Here is a 23,237-nt window from a genome sequence, read left to right on the forward strand (position 1 = left end):
ACCTGACGCCAGCTAGACAACAATGACAACTGCAACAAAAAATAGCCGGCCGTGCTGCACCAGCTACTTGGGAGCTGAGGCAAGAGAATCGCTTAAGCCTAAGAGTTTGAGGTTGCTGTGAGCTGTGACGGCACGGCACTCTACCAAAGGCGACATAGTGAGACTCTGTCTCAAAAACAAAAATTAATTTCATAGCCGGGCATTGTGGTGGGCGCCTGTCGTCCCAGCTACTCGGGAGGCTGAGGCAAGAGAATCGCTTAAGCCCAGGAGTTGGAGGTTGCTGTGAGCTGTGTGAGGCCACGGCACTCTACCGAGGGTCATAAAGTGAGACTCTGTCTCTAAAAAAAAAAAATTAATTTCAGATTAATACAAGGGTGCAGATGATTAGGTTATAACGTTTGAGTTTGTTAGCTAAGGTCCCTATTGTAGTGGTGCCCCTCACACAGGAGGTGTGCCATAATACCCTTACACTGTGCCCATCAGATGAGAGCACACCAATCTCCCATCATCCTCCCCCCACCAACTTTAATTGAGTTTTTCTCTTGTCTCCAGTAGGCTAACGTTCGTCTGCTTCATACTTCATATTAGTATTGAGTACATTGGATACTTGCTTTTCCATTCTTGTGATACTTTATACAATTAAAATTTTTTAAAAGTTAAAGAATGACATTAGCCACTAACGCATTTTGAACATATGGCTGAAAAATTTAGCCCCAGTGAGCCACCTGGCTCAAGCCTCGGGAAGCTGTTCAGACGCAGTCCGGAGGTGCCACGCCGAGCGAACAGGAGAGGGCGCTCTAGGACCCGCTTCCCTGGGCGCGGTCAAGGCCGACCGCACTCGCCCGGCGCGGGGCGGGGCTGATGGGGCGCCTTTGTTGCTACCGCGCCAATTCAGAACTCTTAGCGGATTGAAAGGGCTTAAGCGGTTAGGGTCGCTCTGGCCCTCCAGGCTATCCTGTTTAACAAAACACCGGGCGGGAAGGGTGGCTGGGAGAAGCCGGGACCGTCCCTGCGGGACAGAGCCACGCAGCGCTGGGGCGGGCCGGCCCTCGCCCGCACCCCGGGCTCTGCGCGCTGGGCCGCTGCATCCAGCTGCCCAGGTCACCCCCAGCCTCCGAGGCGGCCGATGCTGCGGGCCAGGGAGCGTAGAACCCGAAGCTCCACACTGTGTCACTCGGAATTTTAAACTTTTGTATTTACAAGTAATGAGCGTTCAGCATCGAAGCAATTGAAAATACTGAGAAGCAAAAAATTTTCACTCGTGTTCCCACCACCTATAGTCTCTCTAAACATTTTGGAATAAATCTTTTCATATATATAATATTTTTTTTTCCTATGTATGTGTGCACTAAAAAACAGACATCAAGTCACACTGTGTTGCTTCACAAATTGCTTATCTTGGGCGGCACCTGTGGCTCAAAGGGGTAGGGCGCCGGCCTCATATGCCAGAGGTGGCAGGTTCAAACCCAGCCCCCCCCCAAACACTGAAAACAAACAAACAAAAAAACAAATTGCTTATCTTCATTCAACGAATATTGTAAACGGCTTTCCATTCAAAAATATATTTCATCGGCTCGGCGCCTGTGGCTCAAGCAGCTAAGGCGCCAGCCACATACACCTGGGCTGGCGGGTTCAAATCCAGCCCGGACCAAACAACGATGACGGCTGCAACCGAAAAATAGCCGGGCGATGCGGCGGGCGCCTGTAGTCCCAGCTATTTGGGAGGCAGAGGCAGGAGAATGGCTTGAGCCCAGGAGTTGGAGGTTGCTGTAAGCTGTGATGCCATAGAACTCTATCCAGGGCGACAGCTTGAGGCTCTGTCTCAAAAACAACAAACAAACATCGTCATTTCTATTAACTACGGAGTAGTTCAATATGTGGATCACTTTTTCTCAACTTTTCTTCATGATGGCCACCCTAAAGAGACTTTTCGGACGATTTTTCCGAATTCCCCACCACATGGAATTTTAATACACGTAGCACATATATCTTTTTATACTCTGTGGCCCTTTAGAGGACCACAAGGTACTACTGTGTTAGCTAAGATTTACTGGAGCACTCCTCACGGCCTCTGCCTCCTGCCACCACGTCTCTTAAATACTCAAAAAGATTTTTTGCCCTCGTTGAGAATGTGTGATACAGATGTACTACGATTTTGTCTATGCATAATTGGACATTTAAGTTGTTTTCTAAAACTTCTGTATTTCATGTTGCAATGGATATTCTGGTAATCAAATCCATGCAAAAGTGGAGGTGGACCATATCTATGGGTCTAAGAGGACGTATATTTTGAAGATTTTTAATGCATATTGCTAGTAACTCTATATTCCAACCACAATGTGTGTGCATGATATTTCCTCAAATCCTTTCTAGCTCTTTTAAAGGTCATTATTTTGCTACTCGGGAGGCTGAGGCAAGAGAATCGCTTAAGCCCAGGAGTTGGAGGTTGCTGTGAGCTGTGTGAGGCCACGGCATTCTACTGAGGGCCATAAAATGAGACTCTGTCTCTACAAAAAAAATAAATAAATAAATAAATAAAGGTCATTATTTTGAAAATTAGTGGCTGAAGGCATTGCATAATTTAATGTAATTTGCATTTCTTTGGTTGTCCTCAAGGGGATTCCTTTTATGGATGTTAATTATTTGTGAATTTCCTTTTTGAGAATGGCAAGTTTCTGTTCCTTGGAGGCTGTATAGTGAGGGGTGATCTGGGGATCCTAGTAGACTGGGGAATCTCCACCCCTGTTCACCAGTTGCGTACCTGGAGCAAATTAACTACCCTAACCTCTTTTTACACCAATTTTCTGTTTGTAAATGGGGGCAGCAATAGTAGATATCTGCCATTGTATTGTTTTGGGAGTTAGTTGAGATACTGTATTTCACACAACATACTGGAACACACACACAATACCTTCATGTTTCATCCATGTTGCAAAGTTTCTACTCAGTTTATTGTTTGCCTTTCAATTCTCTCACTAAATTCCAGGAAGAATTAAAAAATCCTTTTTTCGGGTGGCGCCTGTGGCTCAAGGGGTAAGGCACCGGTCCCATATGCTGGAGGTGGCAGGTTCAAACCCAGCCCCGGCCAAAAACCAAAAAAAAAAAAAAAAAATCCTTTTTTCTTTTTTTAAGACAGAGTCTCATTATGTCGCCCTCAGTAGAGTGCTGTGGCGTCACAGCTCACAGCAACCTCAAACTCTTGGGCTTAAGCCATTCTCTTGCCTCAGCCTCCCAAGTAGCTGGGACCACAGGCGTCTGCCACAAGACCCGGCTATTTTTTTTTTTGTTGTTGTTGCAGTTGTCACTGTTGTTTAGCTGGCCCAGGCTGGGTTTGAACCCACCAACTCGGGTGTATGTGTCTGGCGCTGTAACCACTGTGCTGCTGGCACTAAGCTGTAAGAAATAATTTTTAGGTAATCAAATTTATCATTCTTTCCCTTTCTGATCACGTCTTTAATTTGATACTAGAATTGCCTTCCTTCCAATTACTGGTGTCTAGTTTAAGGAAAAAAAATACATAAATAATTGCCTTCCTTACCTCAAAAGTTTGTACCTGGTGGTTTGGTGCCTGTAGCTCAGTGGTTAGGGCGCTGGCCACATGCACTGAGGCTGGTGGGTTTGAACTCAGCTGGGGCCTGCTAAACGACAACAACAACAAAAAATAGCCAAGTAGCCTGGTGTTGTGGCGGGTGCCTGTAGTCCCAGCTACTTAGGAGGCTGAGGCAAGAGAATCACTTAAGCCCAAGAGATAAAGATTGCTGTGAGCTATGATATGATGCCATGGCACTCTACCCAAGGAGACATAGTTAGACTCTGTCTCAAAAAAAAAAAAAAAAAATAGGGCGGTACCTGTGGCTTAGTGAGTAGGGCGCCAGCCCCATATACCAAGGGTGGCAGGTTCAAACCCGGCTCCGGCCAAACTGAAACAAAAAAATAGCCGGGTGTTGTGGCGGGTGTCTGTAGTCCCAGCTACTTGGAAGGCTGAGGCAAGAGAATTGCCTAAGCCCAGGAGTTGGAGGTTGCTGTGACCTGTGACGCTACGGCACTCTACCAAGGGCGTTAACATGAGATTCTGTCTCTACAAAAATAAAACAAATAAATATAAATAAAATATGTGTTTTGGAGATGGGGTCTTGCTCTTTTTTTTTTTTCTTCTTTGAGACAGAGCCTCAAGCTGTCACACTGGGTAGAGTACTGTGACACCACAGCTCACAGTAACCTCAAAAACTCCTGGGCTCAAGCGATTCTCCTGCCTCCGCCTCCCAAGTAGCTGGGACCACAGGTGCCCGCCACAACGCCCGGCTATTTTTTTGGTTGCAGCTGTCATTGTTGTTTGGTGGGCCTGGGCTGGATTTGAACCCGCCACCTCAGGGTATGTGGCTGGTGCCTTAGCCGCTTGAGCCACAGGCGCCAAGCCGGGTCTTGCTCTTGCTCAAGGCTAGTCTCAAACTCCTGAGTTTGGGCTATCCACCCACCTGGGCCTCCCAGAGTGTTATGATAAAAGTGTGAGCCACTGCACCTGGCCACTGAGCTAGTTTTTCTATTTTTAGTAGAGACGAGGTCTCATTCTTGCTCAGGCTGTTCTCGAACTCCTGAGTTCAGGCAGTTCACCTGTCCGGGCCTTCCAACATGCTAGGATTATAGGCATGAGCCAGTGTCTGGCCGCTTTTCATACTTTTAAATTAATTACTTAATTAATTTTTGAGACAGTCTTATTCCATTGCCCTGGGTAGAATGCTCTGGCGTCATTATAGTTTGCAGCAATGTCAAACTTTTGGGCTAAAGAGATCCTCTTGCCTTAGCCTTCCAAGTGTTGGGACTATAGGCACTGCCACAATCCCCAGATAGTTTTTCTATTTTTAGTAGAGATAGGAGTCTTGCTCTTACTCAGGCTGATTTCCAGCTCCTGAGCTCAAGCAATCCAACTGTCTTGGCCTCCCAAAGTGCTAGGATTACTGGCGTGAGCCACCACCTGGTCAAAATTTAAATTTTTCTAATCTATGTAGCGTTTACTTTGATTTGTGGTGTGAGATAGTGCTCTAATGCCATCTCTCCCCTAAATTGTTAGTAATCAGTTTTAATACCGTTTATTAAACATCTTTTCTATTTTGATTTATCACCTTAATGAGTGCTAAATTCTCAGATACTTTTTTTTTTCCCTAGAGACAGAGTCTCACTTTATCGCCCTTGGTAGAGTGCTGTGGTGTCACACAGCTTACAGCAACCTCCAACTCCTGGGCTTAGGCGATTCTCTTGCCTCAGCTTCCCGAGTAGCTGGGACTACAGGCGCCTGCCACAACGCCCAGCTATTTTTTTGTTGCAGTTCAGCTGGGGCCAGGTTTGAACCCCGCCACCCTCGGTATATGGAGCCGGCACCCTATCCACGGAGCCGCAGGTGCCGCCCTCACATACTTTTTTTTTTTGTGAGAGTCTCACTTGATCTCCCTGGTTGGAGTGCTGTGGCATCATGTCATAGCTTATAGCAACCTCCAAATCTTGCCTCAGCCTCCCAAGCAGCTGGTAGGTGCCTACCACAACTCCTGGCTATTTTTTTCTATTTTTAGGAGAAATGGGGTCTTGCTCTTGCTCAGGCTGGTCTCCTCAACTCAAGCAATCCACCTGCCTCAGCCTTTCAGAGTGCTAGGATTATAGGTGTTAGCCACCACACCCAGCTCAAATACAAATACACTTTACCCTGTTTCTAGATTTTGTTTCAGTGAGCAGTCTCTTTCTGTGCTATGGCTTACATATCACTTATTAATAATACATGTATTGCATCCTGCTTCCCCCCCACATACCATTATAGCATAATCATTACTTCACATTATTAGAAAATTCATAAAAATATAATTTTAACGTCTGTAATGCCATCATATGAAAAACTGGAACATACTGATTGACAGGGACTCAAAGATGAAAGATTATTCCAATGTGCAAAACCAAAGGAAAATGGAATCCTGGTTCTATGTGGTCTATGTGGTCTTTATTTCACCTGGGTGCAGGTGGGGTGAAGTCCCTGACTGGAAAGAATTCCACCCCCGGGCTATGGCGGATGGAGATTTAAAGGATCAGGGATCGGCGTTCATTATTTCCTGGGTGGGACATGAACTTGATCCTTCCTGAGTGGGTCAGATTCTATCACCAATCTTCATCAATTCTAACATGTTATCAAATTTTTTATTTTTATTTTTTTTGCAGTTTTTGGCCACGGCCGGGTTCGAACCTGCCACCTCCAGTATATGGGACCTGCGCCCTACTCCTTGAGCCATAGGCACTGCCCAGATGTTACCAATTTTTAAGTCCTATCATTATTTTGTGTGCCACTAAGAAAAAAGTCATGTTGGGCGGCGCCTGTGGCTCAGTGGGTAGGGCGCGGCCCGATATAATGAGTGTGGCAGGTTCAAACTGGGGCCCTGCCAAACTGCAACAAAAAAATAGCCGGGCGTTGTGATGGGCGTCTGTAGTCACAGCTACTCCGGAAGCAGAGGCAAGAGAATCGCCTAAGCCCAGGAGCTGAAGGTTGCTGTGAGCTGTGTGACGCCAGGGCACTCTACCCAGGGCGATAAAGTGAAACTCTGTCTCTACAAAAAAAAAAAGAAAGAAAGAAAGAAAGAAAAAAGTCATGCTAATTACATTATGACATACCATTGGTTTTAAGACATTTCTATTTTAGAGAGTTTAAGCAGTGCGAAAATACATGTTTTACAAGTGATAAAAGGATACTGCCTATATGCTTCATCTCTGGATGGGAAAGAGCTTAAGTTTAAAGACAAACATGTCTCAAAGAAATATGTCCATGGATTTAACATGAGCAATTAAAATTCTTGTATGTCTAAATCTTGAAAAACAATTAAAAAATAGCAACAATTAAAAGATAAGCAAACTGTGGGCAGCGCCTGTGGCTCATATACGGAGGGTGGCAGGTTCAAACCCAGCCTCGGCCAGACTGCAACAGAAAAACAGCCTGGTGTTGTGGCGGGCACCTGTTGTCCCAGCTACTCAGGAAGCTGAGGCCAGGGGATCGCCTAAGCCCAGGAGCTGGAGGTTGCTGTGAGCTGTGTGACAGCACGGCACTCTAACGTGGGCGATAAAGTGAAACTCTGTTTCTACCAAAAAAAAAAAAAAAAAGATAAGCAAACTGAGAAAAATGGGGAAACGATATCAAGGGTGAAGAGCCTTAATAAGGAGCTCTATATAGTGTAGCAAGTACACGGAAACTGAAGGATCACTCAGGAAGTTGGACTTTTTCTATAAGAAACTTTCAGAAATTTAAGTCGGACAATTTGTACATGGAATAAGAGGGAACTGGCTATAAAGGTATGAAATTTACTCTACTTCACTAGTAATTAAATAGATGCAAATGAGAAATAGTTATTTTCAGTAATAAAGGTTAAAGGAAAGGGGATTCTCAGCGCCAGCGAATGGGGGTTATGGAACTCTCACCACAGAGGATTGTCAATCTTTCATTATTAGCGGCTCTAAAAATACTTAGATCCTTTCACTTAACAATTTTGCTTCTAGAAATCTATCCTAAGGAAATGAAATAATTTTTCTAAGATGATCGTACAGTTCATTTACTCCTACTGTGGAACAAAATCCCAGAGAAGCGTTAGAAAATATTTAGAAAAATAAACATCTTAGGAACGTGGACATGCTGCTAAAAGATATAAAGATAATTTTTTTTTAAGAGAAAGTCTCGATCCATCACCCAATGCTCTCGGGTGATCTAATAAGACCAAAACTCTCAAATGCTGTAACTTTGTAAGAGAGGGAGAAGGAAGGTGCCTGTCTGTCTGACATCCTGGAAAGAGTATTCAAGAGCACAAAGAGTTCCCTTTCTTTTGAATTACCCAGATACAGACCTCCTGGCTACAAGATCCGAGTCCCATCTCTAGATGGCCTCAGTCAACGCGTCTTCCATTTCCTCTAGCTGTTTGCAGTTGAAGGCATGCACAATCCTTAACCCTGCCTGTTCTGTCTGCATTCCCCTCGCACTTAGGAGTAGAATTTTCCTTTACTAGAAATAGCTCCTATTGCTCCCCAGCCATAGAGCTGTTAAAACCCTTGCCAAGGCTACATGGCCTTTCAAAATCGGCCCTGGGGTCCTATCTTTCTTTTGAGCTCTTCTCCAGCTTTCTCAAACCTATCAAAGCTGGATTCAGCCCCTTGTACTTAGCCGGCATATTCCCGTGATAACACTAAAGAAAGGCCTTCCCTAACCGTGGCAGCCCTCTAACACTGTCCAACACTGCCTTATTTTTAAATTGTTTATTGCGTGTGTGCACCCGGGCTTGGCGGGCGGGCAGGAAGGACAGCCAGATGCGACATGGGCAGGCTTGGCAAGCTACAGGCACTGTCCCAGTTTTCAGCATGTTGTTAGAAATCATGAACATTACTCATCTCGCGCCACACGTGCACACGGGATGACCCTGGGGCCTCCTCCAACTGTGTCTGGACGCAGTGGTACCTATTCATCCTTGGGAGGATCGAGTGGGAACCGACTCCTGAGCAGTGGCCTGGCTCGCACTAGCGGCTCACCCCAGCTCACGAGGCGCGACCCTCTCGTGCAAGGGCCCCAGGGCGTTCAGGACCGGCCGACCCTGGGGCAGGGCAGGGGGAACGCAGGGCACCGGGGCTGAAACACCGGGACGGGGACCCCGCGCAGTCCGGGCCCTCAGGCCCGACAGCGGCAGGTAAGGGGAAGTGGAGGCACACACGCCTTGAACCGCCCCAGGTGTAGGAATTCCGCAGGCGGGCAGCACCCAGGAAAGAGTCGGTGGTCCCGGGCTGACCAGCTCTGGTTGGCTCTAGGGTTAGAGGGGAAGTAAGCGGTGGGGAACAAGGAGCGTTCGGCGGCCTCGCCCGTCCTTTCACGACTAGGGGATAGGTATAGGAAGACAGCTATCTCACCACAACCCACAGCACAGGATTTATACGGCCCCGGTAGGGTAGACTGCCGCCATTCCCCTCCCCCCCTCTGGCGGGTAAGGCTACAAAGCTATTTCAAGAAAGACGCATGCGCATGAAACTAAATTATAAACCGCTGAGGCGCGTTCACTATTCGCGGGAAGGCGCAGGCGCAAAATAAGCCCGGCGGGTTTAGGGTTGTGGGGGGTTACCTGAGCACAAAACGCATGCGCATGATAATCTGCCGGCGGGTGGCGGGCCGGTTCTAGAAATTACGCATGCGCCTGAGCTATTTGTGACGCAAGGGGGTGGTGCGGGCCCTGGCTGCGCGTGCGCAGAGTTTACTCAAAGGGCCTTATTTAGGTTGCGCAGGCGCCTGCTAGCCATTTCGTCTCAGCCACGCGAGTCCGGGTGAGTGGTCGCCCGTTCTTGTTTGCAGCCCAGCGACCCCTGTAGATGCCGATTTTGCCAGGATTGCTTGCCCCCAGACCTCTCCCAGAGCTTGTGGGGCCTTGACAAGCTGAAAAATGCCGCTAAGTGCTGCGGATGGTTCGCCGAATCCTCGCAGCGCCGCTGGGGCCTGCAGGCCGTACAGACTCTATTGTGTGAGATGTTGGAGGAGGCGGAGCGGAAGCGGCCGCCGCCATTTCCTTGTCTCCACGCTGGCCGCAGGCTGGGTCCCCTCAGTTTGGGGCACCGACACCTGGTGCCCAGTGCGGTTTCGGGGTGCGGTCGCTAGTTAAGGGGGGTGTTAGCTGTTGGAGTCTCCGGGGCTAAGACGTCTGCGTGGTTTCTGCTAGTATAGAGGCGCCGTGGGCCGTAGGGGTGCCTCAAGGGCGGAGGGGAATTTAATTATCATTCCTCAGGTCTGAGCTTCATCCCCGCCTTGCAGTCCTTTTCGACGCCAGCACCCTTCTTCAACAATGATGTTGGGCACCGAAGGCGGAGAGGGCTTCGTGGTGAAGGTCCGGGGCTTGCCCTGGTCTTGCTCGGCCGAAGAAGTGCAGCGGTTTTTTTCTGGTGAGTTAGGAGGCGGGAGATTGGAGACCCTGGCCGCGGGCCGGCGGGCCGGCGGCCGGGCCGACGCGGGCGGGGCGGGGCGGGGCGGGGCCGGGCGGGTCTGTCCGGGTCTGTCCGGGGCGCCCCCTAGTGGGGCGCGGGCGGCAGCAGTTCTCACTGTGTTGCTAGATCTCGGCCGGCGGCTGTTACGCAAAGGAAATTGCGACGGGCCTGCCCGCCCTCGTCTCCCGGTGGGAGAGTGCGGCTGATTTGGAGGGCTTTTTTTACTTGCCTAAGCACCACCCCGTTAGGTATGTCTTTTTCTCAGAGGATAAATGGGGATAGATGAAATTCCCCTTTCAATCTTAAGCAAATAACAAATATTTTGCAGTATTTTAAAGTAATTAGCATTTCCAGTTTGGTGTTACTTGAAAAGGGGCATTCTGCTTGGGAAAGTAAAATGTCACTTCTTAATTTCAGACAACTTAATCAAGATTTGGTAATTGAAGAGGTTCTTGCTCATCTAGTTCTTGATCTGGCTCACTTTACAGTTGAGGACACTGAAGCCCAGGGAAGTTTTCTCACCTATGTAGCTTTTTTTTTTTTTTTTTTTTTTTTCCTGGCAGTACGTAGGTGTCCTGAATAACTTGTATTAGAATGTCCTTGTTTCCATTATTGGCTTAAAATTAGACTGGCAAAACTGTATTTTTGAAGAAATTGAGAGCTTTTGTAAAGACGTTTGTAGTATTGACTTACTATCTGAATTTAGTGTTGGTAACGGAAAACGACCTGTAAAACAAGAACCAAGTACACTGGAAGCCACCTTGCAGGGGGCAACACTGGGTTTGGCTTCAGCTGTGCAACTTGGAGCATTTTAGCTTGATAACACTGATCCCCTTTCAGGTGAGTATTGGGCCTGCAGTTTGGATCTGAGTGACAAATCTTAATATGGCTGCTGGTAAGGTAAAACCTACAAATGCCCCAGACCAAAACCCTCAGATTGTTGAGAAAAATGCCATAAAATCACAAGGTCCAGACTTGGTAGAATTTTGAGACCTTAAAGGATGTCTAATGGAGACACGAGGAGCAAGGATTTAGAGGTAACTTAATTAAGAAACTGCTTTGAACATTGGATTTTTTTTGATGGATTGGGAATCACTTTGGGACTGAAATGGCTTGAGAGAATGATTGCTTAAATACTGGGAACACACACCCTTGGTAATATCGTGGTCATTTTAGGCTTCACAAGAGACGTACTTTGCCTTGAAGTACGTGAACAGGCATTTCCTCTGTATCACCCAGAGGTGGTTTGGGTTTTAAATTCTGTATTAATGATTATTTTCTTTCCAGACTGCAAAATTCAAAATGGGGCCCAAGGTATTCGTTTCATCTACACAAGAGAAGGCAGACCGAGTGGCGAGGCTTTTGTTGAACTTGAATCAGAAGATGAAGTCAAATTGGCCCTGAAAAAAGACAGAGAAACTATGGGACACAGATATGTTGAAGGTTTGATATACGTTGCCCTAGTAACAGTAAATAAAACATTAAACACATAGAGGTCTTACCCCTTCTGAATTTTAGGTATTTGACCGCATGGAAATGGTCATCTAAGGGAGTTTGTGGCAGCTCTTCCTAGCTTATCTAAAGACCCAGGAAGTCTGAACTTTGTTCTCTAACTTTCCAAAATTGACTAATTCTAAGCACCTCTTTCAGTATTCAAGTCAAACAACGTTGAAATGGATTGGGTGTTGAAGCATACTGGTCCAAATAGTCCTGACACGGCCAATGATGGCTTTGTGCGGCTTAGAGGACTCCCCTTTGGATGTAGCAAGGAAGAAATTGTTCAGTTCTTCTCAGGTATGTAGTCCTGTTTGTTGCTGAACAGTGAGTTTTGGCTAGCTTCTGGCAAGGTGATTTAATAGACCTTAAAGTTGAGTAGCTTAGGTACTTAAATGTAGGTTGTAAGTATATGCCGATGAGTTAAATGTTTCCTTCCTAGAGACCTTCAAATAATTTAAGCCCATCTTAAAGGTGGAAATTAATACTTCCAAATGTTAACTTTGCCTGTAGTTAGTAGGCTGGTTCAGAGTAAATCACTGAGGATTGTTCTCAATATGACCGCTATTCAGCAAAGTACTCCAACTTAAAGGTAAGATTCCCCCTAAACATAAGGTTAGTGAGTCAGGCTTTTAATTTTTGGCAAGTGTCTGTTTTTAGGAGGCACTTACTTGGGTAGTGGGACCAGAAACATCTCTGGTCTCTTTATGCAGAAAACTATTACAGAAGCAGGTTGGTTTAGCTAACCTATTATAAACTGTTAGTAAAAGTTAAGTGTAGTTTGCTTGTAGTCTCAGTATCTGAAATAGAAAGTGTTTTGAAATTGGGCCTAAAGTATTTGAATGTTTTTATGCAGAAGAGCTGATACAATATTGCATGTTTAGTAGAATGTTACATCTTATATATTAAATGCTATATATTAATATTCATGTGATAAAGTGGAATTAAGAGCAAGAAATCCTTTCATGGTTTAGTGTATTAAAATTTTAATACTAATTAGATATGTATCAACCTAATATTTGTCAGAATTTTAAAAATTGAGTGTTTTGTTTTTCTAAATTGGTGAGAATTGAATGCTATCTGTCAACGTTAAATATGAACATAATTTCATATCTTCTAGGAAAGTGCTTTAAGCCCTTTTTGTAAGCTTGGAAATGTATCCACGCAAAGGATTTTTCATAGACGGAATTTCCAGAAGTGAATCATACTACTGTTAGAGCATAAGAGTGCATGATTTGTGCTGTGTAGATCAGTTTTGTTGAAAGTTTAGATTGTATGTTTGTCAATTATATTATCCAAGTAATGTTTTAATTTTATTTAAATGTATAAATGTGTATTTTTAAAACTTGAAGTTCCAATAATTTAAAGCATTGAAATATAAAATGAGGTAAAAGGTGTCTTGAATTTAGTAAAAACTGTTGCTGTTTAATGCTTAAAACTTATTCTTGTATAATTCTCCACATTAAGTTGAATAAATAAGAATGTTCTTAAATTGTTGGATTCTTAATGCATCCTGTGTTCAAGTTTTTTAAATATACTGTATCATGGGATGTGTTAAGAATTGTTGTAACTTGTAATAACGGAACTTCGTATTTTATTGCAATGCATATTTAAAGAGTACTTGTTGAAAACATACCGTTCACCTAAAGTTAAAATTCTGGTTTATTTAAAGCTATAAGAAGAATCATTTCTGGGCTTGTTGATGTTAATATTGCCCCCCTACTGGGGTTATTTGTCCTTGGGTTGAAGGGTTGGAAATCGTGCCAAATGGGATAACATTGCCGGTGGACTTCCAGGGGAGGAGTACGGGGGAGGCCTTCGTGCAGTTTGCTTCACAGGAAATAGCTGAAAAGGCTCTAAAGAAACACAAGGAAAGAATAGGGCACAGGTGGGGATGGATGGTTGGTTGGATATGTCACTTTTCTTATGGTAAACAATTAAATCCATATTCTCTCTGCTTAAAAGGAGGAAATTAATCTGTTTCCTAGGCCCAGTTAATTGATGTTTTGCCACAAATTTCAGATTTTAATGATGTCACAGTCCCATATTGCACTCAGACTAAATTTAAGGTATTAAATTTATCTTCAGTTAATTTGGTCGTCTTTACAATTTTGTAAGATTCTTAATTCATTAACCCCATTCAGTGGAGTTGAGAGACTATGGCTTTAAAAAATTAATGCAAACCTGGCTTTAGCTGTAATAACACCCACCTAGTAAATTAATATTACCATAAGAAAATGTGATACTTCCTGATCTTGTTTTTAAAGTTGAAATGCAACAAACTTTTTCTTGCTGTATAAATATTCTGCATATGTATTAATAAGCATAGCTTTCAAGAAATTGTCACAAAAGGTTTTTTTATTCTCTTTGCTTGTGACTATTTTTCATTGAAGCATGCGCTTACCTATGCTGATTCCTACTAAAAGCATAGGCCTGGGGTATTTATTGGCAAAAGGAAATGTGTAGTGTGGGCTAGATTGTTGGTGAAGGCTGGCTTTATAGCCCACTTGCTATACATGCTGCCAATGGATTTACAGCTTGAAATGTTGAAAGTTGAGTGGAATTCATTCCCTCCAAAAATATTAACAGTACTCCTCTCTACCCCTAAGGTTGGGCTCTGCCTCAGAGGAGTAAGTTTTTCTGTTAAGTTACATTAAAATCTTACTGTTGAGTGATTTTTCTGGTCATTGCCTATGCAAATATATAAGAAATCTGGCTTTAAATAGTAGTCAGTTTCATGGCTATGACTAGATTGTTTTCTTGTATACTAAATACCTGTATAAAATGAACTAATGTTTCTCTCCCCTCCCCACCCTCTCCCTTATGAACAATGCTTTAGGTATATCGAAATCTTTAAGAGCAGTCGAGCTGAAGTTAGAACTCACTATGATCCACCACGAAAGCTTATGGCCATGCAGCGGCCAGGTCCCTATGACAGACCTGGGGCTGGCAGAGGGTATAACAGCATTGGCAGAGGAGCTGGCTTTGAGAGGATGAGGCGTGGTGCTTATGGTGGAGGTATGTGAGGGGATAATCAAGGGTTGGCAAGTCCATTCCTCCTTGGTCTAAGTGTATGCATTTGGTTGACTGTACTTTTTTTATTTTCCAGGCTATGGAGGCTATGATGATTATAATGGCTATAATGATGGCTATGGATTTGGGTCAGATAGGTTTGGAAGAGGTAAGGTAAGAATTGAATTTCTCAGCTGCAGGATACTTAACACTCTTGTCCATCTAGACCTTAATTACTGTTTTTCAGGAATGTCTGATCACAGATACGGGGATGGTGGTTCTACTTTTCAGAGCACAACAGGACATTGTGTACACATGCGTGGATTACCTTACAGAGCTACTGAGAATGACATTTATAACGTAAGTGTAAGGTGAATTCATAAGTATTTCAGTATGGTAGTAAAATCTTGAACCTTACTCTAAGTGAAAACCATGTTAAAAATTAGTTTTTTGTAATTGTAGAAAGTTGACTTAATTCTTTCAAATTCCCTTGTTTTAGTTTTTTTCACCTCTGAACCCTGTGAGAGTACACATTGAAATTGGTCCTGATGGCCGAGTAACTGGTGAAGCAGATGTTGAGTTTGCAACTCACGAAGATGCCGTGGCAGCTATGTCAAAAGACAAAGCAAATATGCGTAAGTGTGATTTAAGCATTTGAGGGCTTTGAACAGGTATGGCATTTACGGTAAGAGTAGAATGGTAAAGGATGTATGAGAAATTTCTCCTTTAATAATAGTTATTAGGTGTGTTGAAAAAGTTTGCGTTCTTAAAATTAGTTTGAATGAAAGGGATTTGTGATAATAACACTTGGGCAGTATATCCTTAATTGAAAATTTAGATGAATGTTTAAATCAGCGTAGAAGTTAAATTTTTTTTACTGAAGTATTTGAAATTCACTCATTTACTTAAGAACTTTTAAGTGTTTGCGTTTTCTTTAGCCAACAAACATTTTCAAACTTTTTTTTTCTCATTTCAGAACACAGATATGTAGAACTCTTCTTGAATTCTACAGCAGGAGCAAGCGGTGGTGCTTACGGTAGCCAAATGCTAGGAGGCATGGGTTTGTGTAAATATCACTTTAGTGTCTTTTTTTTAAGCTAACCTTGTATGCCTTTTCTCTCATTTCAGAACACAGATATGTAGAACTCTTCTTGAATTCTACAGCAGGAGCAAGCGGTGGTGCTTATGGTAGCCAAATGATGGGAGGCATGGGCTTGTGTAAATATCGTTAGTTTTTTTAAAAACCAAAATGTTTATATCTGTATAAGTCAATTATAAGTTAATCTATTTAGTGAGTTTAGCACATGATAAGTTAGGTGAAGAAGGCAGTTTTTTGATTTAAATGAATTTTGTGTCTGGCTTAACTATTTTAAATCATGTGAGTTACATAAAACTTAATTCAAGTTAGATGTTAAGTACTTTGGGTGGAGGGGACCACAGAACGAAACTCAATTTTCTGAGTATAAAGTTAAAATCTAAAATTAGCAAAAGACACAGGATTAAAATGTAAATTGTTGGGCATAATTAGGTGTTCACTATTGCCTGTGTATTGACATTACTTTGATACATTTAAGGGGAAAACCCCACTAAATTTAGTGCAAGCAATTTTATAAGATCTTCAAAATGCGTCTACTTTTATGGGATGGTGGATTTAGTCCTGCTGATGTGTATACTGTTAGCCATTCAGTTTATATATATTTACTAGCTTTAAATGATGGGCAGGAGGGGTATCTTGTTTTATAGACAATAGGCAGAAGGAGGCAGAGGGTTATAGTAATATCAGATCAAGACTGGAAAATCATAGATGTAGAATTACAAGCCGGGTACCACCAGGTACCACACTATATGTGGAACAAGGTTCTAATGTTGTCTTAACTTAACAGCAAACCAGTCCAGTTATGGTGGTCCAGCCAGTCAGCAGCTGAGTGGTGGTTATGGAGGCGGCTATGGTGGCCAGAGCAGTATGAGTGGATATGGTAAGTATGTTTTTTAATATACCTAAAATAAGTTTTAGGGAGGTTTCTTTAGTTGGGAATATGCAGGCTCTTTTTTTGATGAAATCGGGTTGTTGAGTATATGCTTTGATCCTAAAGTAACTGTTCTTAATAGCTTAATCTTCAGAAACAATCATTGGGAGGGGGAAGTGTTTTATGAATTAAAAATCTAGTCACTGCAGCTTTGGAATATTGTCGAGCCAGAAAACATCTGCCTCCATTTATTTATTAAAACATTATCTAATAGTTCAATTTTTTTTGTCTTTTGGTTCGTATTGTATCAATTTTAGATGGAGGGAGAATTTTAAATAGTGGAATGGTGGTTGGGTTCAGGACCGTATTTGCTAGTCAGTTAACCTAGGATTGGTTTTATTAACTTTTTTCAATTGGTCTAAAGAATGGTGATTTTGGTATTATAGTCTTACCCTACAAAATCCTTTTGCAGACCAAGTTTTACAGGAAAACTCCAGTGATTTTCAATCAAACATTGCATAGGTAAATATTTTCTCAAAAAATATAATTTAAATTCCCAATAGCAAATATTGATATGTTGTAATAACGCTTTCTATAGCAGTCAATGGCTCTGACTTAACTCCATGGAGGCTGCCATTTTGGGCACAGGGAGTTGCCTTTAGTCCAACTTTGTTCTCACTTCCTGCCCACCGTGAATAGGAAAAGCAAGATTTCCCTGTGCTCCCTATTCATATGCCATTTGAGGGACACATTGTGAATGTTTACAGTAAATTTTTTTTTAAATGTCTTGTTTAGCTTTAAAAACATGAAGTAATTTTGCAATTTTTGAAAAACACTAGTTTTCCTTTAAACTTAATTTTTCATGTTGATCCTGAAGAATCCTTCTAAATGGTAGCACAAGAATCTGACAAGTTGGTACTGCAGAGAAAAGGGGTTAATCGAGACTTGTTTGGAGTCGGGATTCCCCTTTCCCAAACATGCTTCTCACCACTTGGACAGCAGCCATTTGTACTCGTATACCTTTTAAAACTTTTTATTGGAATGCTATATTTTATTTGACTGATAAGCTGAACCTACTCCTAACTTGTCAAATTGATCTCTTTGCAGGTAGCCAAGGAGCAGTGAACAGCAGCTACTACAGTAGTGGAAGCCGTGCATCTGTGGGCGTGAACGGAATGGGAGGGATGTCTAGCATGTCCAGTATGAGTGGTGGATGGGGGATGTAATTCATCCTGATCACTGACTCTTGGTCAACTTTTTTTTTTTTTTTTTAAGAAAAAACTTCAGTTTAACAGTTTCTTGCAATACGAGCTTGTGATTTATGCTTACTCTATCAGTGGAAATCAGGATTGTTTTAAAGACTTAAAGGTTCCGTATTTTTGAACACAACACATTTAGGATGTAACAGCAAAGTTGAGTAAACTATAACTGTTAAACAAGTTCCAGCTTTTCTCAAGTTAGTTATATTGTAGGATGTACTTAAGCAGTAAGCGTATTTAGGTTAAAGCAGTTGAATTATGTTAAATGTTGCTCTTATACCACATGACATTGAACACTGTTCAGATGCATGTTGAAAGACATGCTTTTTTTGTAAAACTCAATATAGGAGCTGTGTCTACAATTGAAAGTGAAACATTTTGGCATGTTAATTCTAGTTTCATTTAATAACCCTGTAAGGCACGTAAGTTTAAGCTTTTTTTTTTTTTTTTTAAAGTTAATGGGGAAAAATTTTGAAACGCAATACCAATACTTTAGGATTTTGGTCTTGGTGTTTGTATGAAATTCTGAGGCCTTGATTTAAAACTTTCATTGTATTGTGATTTCCTTTTAGGTATATTGCGCTAAGTCAAACTTGTCCAATAAATCCCTTTTAAAAACTGCACTTTGTCTTGTCTGTGCTTCAGTGTCATGTGGACTCTTTCTTGGTGCTCTCTTCCTGCCTGAGGCATAGGTCCACATCTCTGGCCGTGGCAGAAAAAGGCTCAGCAGTTGAGGCTGTTGTATAGATGTCTTCAGACTTCTCTTCCCTCAAGTGCAACTGAAGGTAAACTTGCTTTTGAGGCCCCTATGGGAGGTCTGTGTGTTTTGGCTGCACAGGACCTGGTCTGAACTGCCTGTAGCTTGCTGAGCACTGCACAGAGCTCTGGGCAAGGCACAAGTGCATGTCTTGCATGTCCAGGAGGCTTTCAGGCATGATGGTGAAGTGCCAGAGGCAAGGGCTTTGGGATTTTCTTTTTTTTTCTTTGTTTTTAAGCCAATCTAACTTTGTGTTTGAAGTTTTGAGTTTTGTATATGTAGGGTGTATTTAAGCTTTATATTTTTGCCTCATTCTTAAAAATCAGTTCCACTTTAGGAGTAAAATTCATTCCATGTAAACCACCTGAGGCAGATAACATGTAGTTGAGAGAACATTAGCATAAATCAATTCTGGAAACATACTCCTGTTTTTGGTAGGTTGGAACTCTGGTGTGCCAAGAAATGTTTTCTGTATCCAAGTTTTAAAGGAATGGCCCCAGAATACCCTCTGGTAGATGCTAAAGGGCACTGTAGCTTGCTAGTAATTTTCCTTCTAGACTCAAAGTCCATGGTATTGAAAGAACATAGAATTTGAGCAGGGATATAACAAGTGTAAGTTTTTAACTCCTGTGATGTGGCGAAGGCTTTCCCAAGTTTGTTTTTGGCTGAGTATTGTGGACTACAGATCGCAACTGGCCATTTCTGGCTGCCTGTGGTGGATTGCATGTAGTGGATATGCATGGAGGGCTCTGTAACTCCAGCCTTGCTGCATGCAATCCCCAGGGGACCGGGGGCAGTTCACCACATTAGAGGAGGGAAAGGTCTGAAATGTATTATGTCTAACAAGTCTGGAGATAACCTTTGGATCCTTTAGTTAACTGATTTACATTGCAATACATGAAATACTCCTCTTGAAAAACTTGTGACAGTTACAGGAGGAAAGGATTAGAATTAGCAACTTGGCATAAGGTTAGGTTTGAAAATTAAGTCTAGACCCATTGCGTTCTTTGGAACCTTGTGCTCCCTGGACCCTCACTGCTTAGGAGCAAGGAGTCAAGCTCCAGATCCTGTTAAATCAATCTGCAGTTTAACCAAGACCCCGACTCCTCAGTCCAGCCCTGTTGGCTTGCAGCATTAGAAGGTTGAGAATCACTGCCTTAGCTCACCTATCCCTTATTTCTCAGGCTGGGAAAAGGTGTGAGCCAGACCTGAGGGTTACAAAAATGTTTAGGTGTATATTTGGAGCCAGATAGAAAAATCATGGACCACTAAGGGCAGCTTTTGGTAGCTTGAGTATCTGGATCTGCTGAGTAATGCTTATTGAGCTTTTGTTCCTTGGCCATGGAGGTGTGTGAGATTGGGCGAAAATGGGCATGAAACTGGGTGGTGCCTGTGGCTCAGTAAGTAGGGCACTGGCCCCATATACTGAGGGTGGTATTCAAACCCAGCCCCAGCCAAACTGCAACAAAAATAGCTGGGTGTTGTAGAGGGTGCCTGTAGCCCCAGCTACTTGGGAGGCCGAGGCAAGAGAATCACCTAAGCCCAAGAGCTGGTGGTTGCTATGAGCTGTGATGTGACACCATGACACTCTACGGAGGGCAACAAAGTCAAACTCTGTCTCTTAAAAAAAAAATGGGTATGAAACTAACTGAACACTTACGTGCTTAAGTGTCAGGCACAGTGATGGGAACTTTTTTTTTTTTGAGAGACGGAGTTTCAGTTATTAACCCTTGGTAGAGTGCTGTGTTATCACAGCTCACAGCAACCTCCAAATCCTTGGGCTTAGGTGATTCTCTTGCCTCAGCCTCCCAAGTAGCTGGGATTATAGGCACCTGCCACAACGCCCAGCTATTTTTTGTTGCAGTTTGGCCGGGGCTGGGTTTGAACCCACCACCCTCGGTATATGGGGCCGGCGCCCTACTCACTGAGCCACAGACGCTGCCCACTTCTATCTTCTTTTAAAGAGTCTCAACATGTCTCCCTCAGGGTGCTGTGGCATCACAGCTCACAACAACCTCCAACTCTTGGACGTAAGTGATTCTCTTGCCTCAGCCTCCCAAGTAGTTGGGACTATAGGTGCCTGCCACAACGCTTGGCTAATTTTTGTTGGTTGTTTAGCTGGCCCGGGCCAGGTTTGAACTTGCCGGCCTCTCTGTCTGGTGCCATAACAACTTGTTAGGGACACCGAGCCAAGGCTTTTAAGTTTGGTTCTGTTTGAGATTAATAGCTGTTCAGGTTAAGTGAGGGAAGGAACACCCTCGTTTGCTGCCCTGCACTTCTGTACCAGGAAAGTGCTTAGAACAGGACTCTGGAGGTGGGCAGACCTAATTTTGAAGTGAAGCCTGGCTGTACTTTTTAAGCTGTAGGACTCTGGGTAAATGTGGGAACTAACTTTGCTGAGCTGTTTCTCCTCTGAATGGATGGGAAGTATGGAGAGTAGTGGAATCTGGAGTTTCAGTCAAGGGTACTAGAGCAGTGTGAAGACCAGTGCTGACCCAGGTTGTGGGTGAGCCTTAACTCCTGTAGGGAGAGCCAGGATTCAATCAGGCAGGGGTCCTGAGCAGGGTGTCCATCTGGATGGTAGAAAATAATATGGCCTGGAATCAAAGTTCTAGGCTATTGACTCCTACCATGGTGGGAGTCCAAAGGAGTAATAAGCCTTTGTTGGAACCAACATCAGCACTGCTTTTGAAGTGAGAAAATGGCTGCCTGGCAAGTGCTTTTCCACAGGTGTTTCCATCTGTTAAGGTCACTTCGCCTGTCTACTGGTGGTAGCCTATCCTAGGCTCACCTGGGAGGGGCATAGCCTGAGCCCAGCAGGGTTTTTGAGTAATGACAATAGCGTTCACTTCATACTCTTCCTGATGGGCCTTCAGTCCTGGGACTTCACGAAGGGTGCCCTGAGGTCCCTAAGAGCTGGCTGGGGTGAGAGCTTGACAAGGTTCCTGCTGAGTTGACAAGCTCATTTTTTGCACCCACCAAAGTGAAAAATAAATGATTTTTATTGCAGGGCCAACAAAAGGTATTAACAGGGGCATGATAAATCTCTGGACTGAAGCAGAGAAGGCACACTGACAGACTCAGCATGGTATGAAGCACTGTGCACAAAGTTTTTGAGGGGGATGGGAGTGACAAATACAGCTGCTGCAAAATAGGCGAATTCTTTGAAAAGTAAAAAATCAGTAGCAAAATCATAGTTACATAGTCAGATGGAAGTTTCAATCCAGAAGAGTTAATTCCATACAAGTAATGGAAAGGTGGACAGCCGGTTCCTACATGTTGTTTTCCAGGCCAGCAGCCCTGGTCAGGATTAGGTTCCTTTTTTGATTCTCCTGGGAATCAAACTTTGCAAGCTTCCTGTGGTCCCTGCAGACCCAGAGTTTGGCACTGTTCCCTGCTGCCCTGAGAGGGGAAGTCAACGGCTGATGCCCCTGCAGGCAGCCTTTGTGCTCAGGAGGCCATGGAGGAGCAGCGCTGCAGCAGCAGTGTGTGACAGCTGTCACACACACGCACGGGCTTGGGGTAGGAGGGCAGGGCCAGCTCATTGCTGGAGCAGGTGTTGCAGAAGATGTCACCACAGTTGCGGCAGTGGTGCTAGAGGACAGAAAGAAGGCAGTCATGGGACCCCAGGAAAATGAATCTGCACACCCTCACCATTCCCCTAATGTTTACAAGCCCTGTTAATGCTTTAACATCCTCCCTGAAACAACATATTAGAGTCTCACTCTATCACCCTGGCTATTGGTATCATCACAGCTTATTGCAATCTCTAACTCCTGGGCTCAAGCCATCTTCCTGCCTCAGGCTCCTGTGTAGCTGGGACTGCAGTTGGTGCTGCCATGCCTGGCTAATTTTTGTACACGTGGGGGGTCTTGCTTTTGTTCGTGTTTGTGAGTTTGTCTCAGACTTGGGAGCTCAAGTTACCTTCCCACATTGCCCTCCCAGAGTGCTAGGATTATAGGAGCGAGCAACCACTATGCCCAGCTGGAAATGTGTGCTTTATGTGTATAGGACCTCTGGCAAGTGGGGGAGGAGTGCACACTTGGCTGAGTAAGGATTTTTTTTTTTTTTTTTTTTGCAGTTTTTGGCCGGGGCCAGGTTTGAACCCGCCATCTCTGTGAACCCTACTCACAGGCACCACCCTGAGTAAGGATTTTTAAGAATCTTTTTAGTAACTTCCAAGTCTTTGGCTTAAGTGATCCTCTTGCCTCAGTTTTTCTTTTTTTTGACAGTTTCACTTTATCACCCTTGGTAGAGTGCTGTGGCATCACAGCTCACAGCAACCTCCAACACCTGGGTTAGGCCATTCTCTTGCCTCAGCCTCCCAAGTAGCTGGGACTACAGGTGCCACATGCCTGGCTATTTTTTTTGTTGGAGTTTGGCTGAGGCCAGGTTTGAACCTGCCATCCTTGGTATATGGGGCTGGCACCCTACTCACTGAGCCATAGGCGCCACCCCAGTTTTTCTATTTTTAGTAGACATTGGGGTTCTCTTGCTCATGCTGGTTTCAACTCGTGAGCTCAAGCCATCCACCCACCTTGGCCTCCCAAGAGTGTTAGGATTAGAGGTGTGAGCCACCATGCCCAGCCAACGTCTGGCTAATTTTTAGATTTTAGACATGGAGCTCGCCCAGGCTGGTCTTGAACTCCTGGCCTCTAGTGACATTACTGCCTTGGCCTCCCAAAGTGCTGGGATTACAGGCATGAACCACCATACCTGGCAACAAAAGATGTTTCATTATACTTCCTAACTCAATGAGTGGAAAGGTTGAATTACAGA

General features: G+C 43.8%; 2 protein-coding genes across 9 annotated transcripts in view; one reads left to right on the forward strand and one right to left on the reverse strand.

Moving 5' to 3' along the window:
* Positions 1–8,674: 8,674 nt before the first annotated feature.
* Positions 8,675–18,324, forward strand: HNRNPH1 (heterogeneous nuclear ribonucleoprotein H1). 8 transcript variants are annotated; one of them, XM_053567278.1, is made up of 14 exons: positions 8,675–8,693; positions 9,774–9,927; positions 11,257–11,412; positions 11,620–11,763; positions 13,213–13,351; positions 14,303–14,481; positions 14,573–14,644; positions 14,702–14,835; positions 14,975–15,110; positions 15,452–15,511; positions 15,604–15,663; positions 16,359–16,451; positions 16,915–16,964; positions 17,550–17,648. In XM_053567278.1, exons 2-13 carry the CDS (start codon positions 9,831–9,833, stop codon positions 16,962–16,964), a joined length of 1,320 nt encoding a protein of 439 aa, XP_053423253.1. In that variant the 5' UTR covers positions 8,675–8,693; positions 9,774–9,830; the 3' UTR covers positions 17,550–17,648. The 8 variants fall into 8 exon arrangements, with proteins under 8 accessions (XP_053423253.1, XP_053423249.1, XP_053423254.1 ...); XM_053567274.1 differs by lacking the exon at positions 16,915–16,964 and having other exon boundaries at positions 17,550–18,324; XM_053567279.1 differs by lacking the exon at positions 15,604–15,663 and having other exon boundaries at positions 15,452–15,541.
* A 3,118-nt stretch (positions 18,325–21,442) lies between these two features.
* The window catches only part of RUFY1 (RUN and FYVE domain containing 1), a 63,438-nt gene continuing 61,643 nt past the window's right edge, over positions 21,443–23,237 (reverse strand). The window contains exon 18 of the mRNA XM_053567272.1: positions 21,443–22,052. Within this exon, the coding sequence (XP_053423247.1) occupies positions 21,909–22,052 (144 nt within the window). The 3' untranslated portion in view covers positions 21,443–21,908. The remainder of the gene's footprint in view (positions 22,053–23,237) is intronic.

Source organism: Nycticebus coucang, chromosome 17 (assembly GCF_027406575.1).
Source record: "Nycticebus coucang isolate mNycCou1 chromosome 17, mNycCou1.pri, whole genome shotgun sequence".
Taxonomy (NCBI): domain Eukaryota; kingdom Metazoa; phylum Chordata; class Mammalia; order Primates; family Lorisidae; genus Nycticebus; species Nycticebus coucang.